The sequence below is a fragment of the Mytilus edulis genome, chromosome 14 (assembly GCF_963676685.1).
Source record: "Mytilus edulis chromosome 14, xbMytEdul2.2, whole genome shotgun sequence".
Lineage (NCBI taxonomy): Eukaryota > Metazoa > Mollusca > Bivalvia > Mytilida > Mytilidae > Mytilus > Mytilus edulis.
In genome coordinates this window covers 21,169,148-21,173,322 of record NC_092357.1, presented here as the reverse complement: position 1 = coordinate 21,173,322, position 4,175 = coordinate 21,169,148, and the positions used below count along the sequence as shown (strand labels likewise).

Sequence of the window (4,175 nt, the reverse complement as noted above, 5' to 3'; positions counted from 1 at the left end):
ACCCCAAGTTTGTGGTGGGGTTCGTGTTGCTTAGTATTTAGTTCTCTATGTTGTGTCTTCTGTTCTATTGTTTGTCTTTTTGTTTTTTATGTTTAGCCATGGCGTTGTCAGTTTATTTTCTATTGATGAGTTTGACTCTCCCTCTGGTATCTGTCGTCCCTCTTTTAAGAGAAAATGTAAGAATATAGCTCTTGTAACATGCTTTCATTTTAGAAAAAGAAAAAGAATGGGGTCACCGGTCTTGTTTCTTGCTGCGTATAGAAATAAGAAAACTCAAAACACCGGCTTTTTTTTTAAATTGCTTTATCTTAGTTATCGTCCCTACGATCTGAGTTATCTCCCCTTTAAGAAGCAAAACAATAAATCAAAAAAAAAAAAAATAATGTGTTTAAAAAAATAGCAGCCATAAACATGATAAAACATATAATTTTTTATATGAACATGAAAAATCCTAGGCATGAAATACACCAAATATTTGCAATATTAGCTGCTTATCAACTAAACGGGAAATTCTGATATTTATATGTTTTGGCTTATTCTTTATAATCAATATTTAAATGTAACAATGTTCATGTTACAAAATGATTTGTAATATTACTATTAACGCTAAGTCGGACAATATATAAAATAGCATACTGTATTATACTGACTCTCAGCTTTAAGAACAGTTATAAACCACCTTACATCTTATCAAGTTGGCATATATATTATGAAATGACTTCGTCCATTATTTTAAGTATGTTACAATGATTGAAAATAGCCAGTGCACATACATCTAAAAACCACAATTAGTTATCTTGCATGTATGATTCTACGTTTCTGCCTAAGTCTGCCATATCAACTATATGTTGTTTCTGTGCGTGTATACGAGATTGTTTTGTATGTTCTTCATACGCTCTGAACTGAGAATTAACCTTTAAGGACTTGTTATAAATCTGATCGAGATCTTCCCATCGTTTAAAGCTAATTTTCAATTTTGTATTTCTAGATATCTTTTTAAACTTAGGACTTTTTGTTAAGCTTTGAAATTGTTTTCGAGACGCAACTGCAATGCATTTATCCAGATAGTCAGATAAATTATACTTTTTCTGCTTCAAGAATTTTCAATATGATTTCATCAGATGGGATGGTATCTGAACCAGACAAAACACTGTTGACAAGGAACTTTTCAATTCGCTTCTGTAAACAATCAGTCTGATATTCATCCGCCAAAGGCAACATATGATGCACAATGTCTTCTAAAAATAGAAAAAAATAATAATTTCAGCTCTTTAAAGAAACAATATATATCACCAGTAAAATATTTGTATTTGAAAGAAGAATAAGTTTGTGTAATGCATCTGTTTATTTTTTTATTTTAACCATTGATAATTATGTGGAAAAAAGTCTTATAACAAAATAAATATCAAACTCCGAGGGAAATTCAAAACGGAAAGTCCTTATTGAATTTGGCAAAATAGCTGAAACACATCAAATAAATTGATAACAAACTGTCGTATTCCAGACTTGGTACAGGTATTTTGCTATGTAGAAAATTGTGGATTAAGTAAGCCTGGTTTTATACCTGGTTAAACTTTTAACTAGTATAACAGTCGCATAAAACATTATTTCAAATCCATTTAGAATACACGAAAAGAGCCAGGGTACCACCACCTAACTTCACCAATGACAGACAATGTCAGGTGTATACACAATCTATCAAAGTCTTTACCAATCAGTAATTTAATTTAAGAAACAATTACACCCCTGTCATTAAATTTAAAATCGTTTAAAAAAATCAAAAAAATCCGAGCAATAATATATATAAAAGAACTGAGGATTTTCCTAAACTGAGGCGAGCACATAAAGATCTATAATACTAAAATTACGAGGTCCAATTTGTCAGCCGTCATCGGGTAAAAACGACAAATCAAAGAATTCAACTCTATATATAACTAATATAGGACAATGGTGTAGATTAAAAATTACACCACTCCAGACCCTTTTGTTTTCAGCATAATTAATATTGCCAATAATTTTCAAGTTCCGGGTCGAATCCGATACCGATACAAATAGTATATTCAGCTATTACCTTATCTGTACGTTCCGCATTTGACAGGCGCACCATCAAACGGTGTATTCAGGATTTTGCTATATACACGGGTCATAATCAAAGGACCGATACTACTAAATCCAATCATTGTCAAATTGTTCCCTATTGTAGTTTTATTCAGCAATTAGCAAGACTTTCTAAGATAACTAATATAGGACAATGCTGTTGATTAAAAAAATACTCCATTCCTGGATAGCCAGAACCTTTTGTTTTCCAAATAATTAATATTTCCAATAATTGATAAGTTCCAGGTCGACGGGTTCAAACAGAAAGATTTGAAAGCAGAGAAAACTGTGTATCTTATAATCGACATGACTTATCAGATGACAATACCAATTACTAAAATAAGGCTTAGGCATAGTTATATACTTTAATTCAGTCACGGACCCGCGATATCACGGGTGTGTACTTGTATCTTTTAAAATGAGCTAGTCTTAAAATTGCTAAAACATTTAACCAGAACAAACACCAAACAAGATATTTATGGACAAAAATAAATATTTAGAAAATACCATATAGTTATGATTGTTCATTTGTGGTCTGTATTATTGTTGACTGACAATATGACTTCTGTTGTTACCTGTTAATTCATCATCAAATCCCGGACAAAGATATCGGAGAAAACGAACAAAATTATTTAAATTTTTTCCCGGTAAGGGTATTTCTGCTTTGGATCCTTCTAAAAATTTATCACTGAACAGTGCTTCAAACACAGGTGACACGGCTACAAGTTGCTCCTTTTGTACATACAACTTTCTTCCTTCAATTACAAATGCGACATTTGGTTCATTAAAAGGGGAGGACAATTTGGATATCGCTTCTACATCGTCTACTATGGAGACACCAGCTACGTCTTCTTCAGGAATTGACCGCTTGTCTGGCTTCACAAAACATGATGACGTGTTTCTCAATGGTAAATTATATCTTTCAACAAAACGTATCGGTGCTCCCTCCGGTGCCGGTTCCATTGCAGTAGTCTATACTTTTGTCAACTCTGATTGTATTGTTATTTGTATACCTGGCAAAACAACATGAACACTTAATTTGAATTGACAAGTTGAACATAATGGAAAGTTGTATTAACCGTTTGGTTGAAAATGCCAACATATTAATAAGATAAAAAAATAATTAGTCAAGTACAATACTTTTCGGGTTGATTTCAAGCTCACCTCGTCGTTCTCGAGAAAGAATTCTCACCTCGGTGATCTGCTTGAAACGAGTGCAAAAAGTCATGGATTTAATTCCCAATCGTTTCATTAAGATATGAAAATTAGGATTTGCTGCTTCTCCGCAAAAAAGGCTTAATTAAAATGTAAGACTTATGCTGGATCGATTCATGGTCAGAGCAATTTGTCCAGAAAGGGGAACTGTTAAACCTTGTGAACTACTATATTTCAAATCCCATTAGAGGTTTCCCAATTTGCTGCCGTACCAACCGTAGTACGAAGTGGGAGCCGTCATTGCACTTTTGAAATTAATTTATTTGTGCCCTTAAAGTCAATTTATGTTTTATGATTCATTACCAAAAGTAGCAAATGATATTGTGTGTACTCAATTATGCTACATTGTTTCAACTAACCGTTACATTCTTGTACTAGTAACCGTTGCAAGAACGTTTTTTTATAAGATTTAGTTCCTCTGAAATTGCACAGGCAAAAAAAAAAGAAAGATAAACTTAATACACATTCATATTTTATCTTATGTTCGCCTATGATATTGATAAATCAATATAATATGAATAAGTAGCCATTTTTTTTTATGTAGGCTTGATTGAACAAGAGCTATTTAACATACAAAAATGACCTCATTAAAATGTATAAATGATGAAGATAAATGCAAATTTAAACCTGTGTAGCAAATTTGTATATATAAAATAAAATTAAAAGCATAAATATATTATGTCATGTTTATAACAGTATTTATGATGAAAAAAGTGTGTCAATGTCTTTAAGAGCAGGTGTTTTAAGCTTAATTTATTTATGTCTGTTTTGTTGACGCTTCGTTATCAATATAATGGAATTTGATGCGACTGTCAGACAACTAAGAGGTTCAGCGATATAATACCAGGTTCAATCCATCATTT

At 32.0% G+C, this 4,175-nt stretch overlaps 1 protein-coding gene across 1 annotated transcript; it reads right to left on the bottom strand.

Moving 5' to 3' along the window:
- Positions 1-334: 334 nt before the first annotated feature.
- On the bottom strand, positions 335-3,106 carry LOC139503276 (BTB and MATH domain-containing protein 38-like). The gene is made up of 2 exons (XM_071293037.1): positions 2,673-3,106; positions 335-1,238 (listed from the first exon to the last, which is right to left on the bottom strand). The coding sequence occupies exons 1-2, from the start codon at positions 3,058-3,060 to the stop codon at positions 1,078-1,080; spliced, it is 549 nt and encodes a 182-aa protein (XP_071149138.1). The 5' UTR covers positions 3,061-3,106; the 3' UTR covers positions 335-1,077.
- Between the last annotated feature and the right edge of the window lie 1,069 nt (positions 3,107-4,175).

Excerpts from the sequence above, each read along its gene's own strand:
- LOC139503276 (XM_071293037.1), bottom strand. The coding sequence starts at position 3,060 with ATGGAACCGGCACCGGAGGGAGCACCGATACGTTTTGTTGAAAGATAT. Across the intron at positions 1,239-2,672 it reads ATTTGATGATGAATTAACAG|AAGACATTGTGCATCATATG; the intron begins GTAACAACAGAA and ends TTCTATTTTTAG.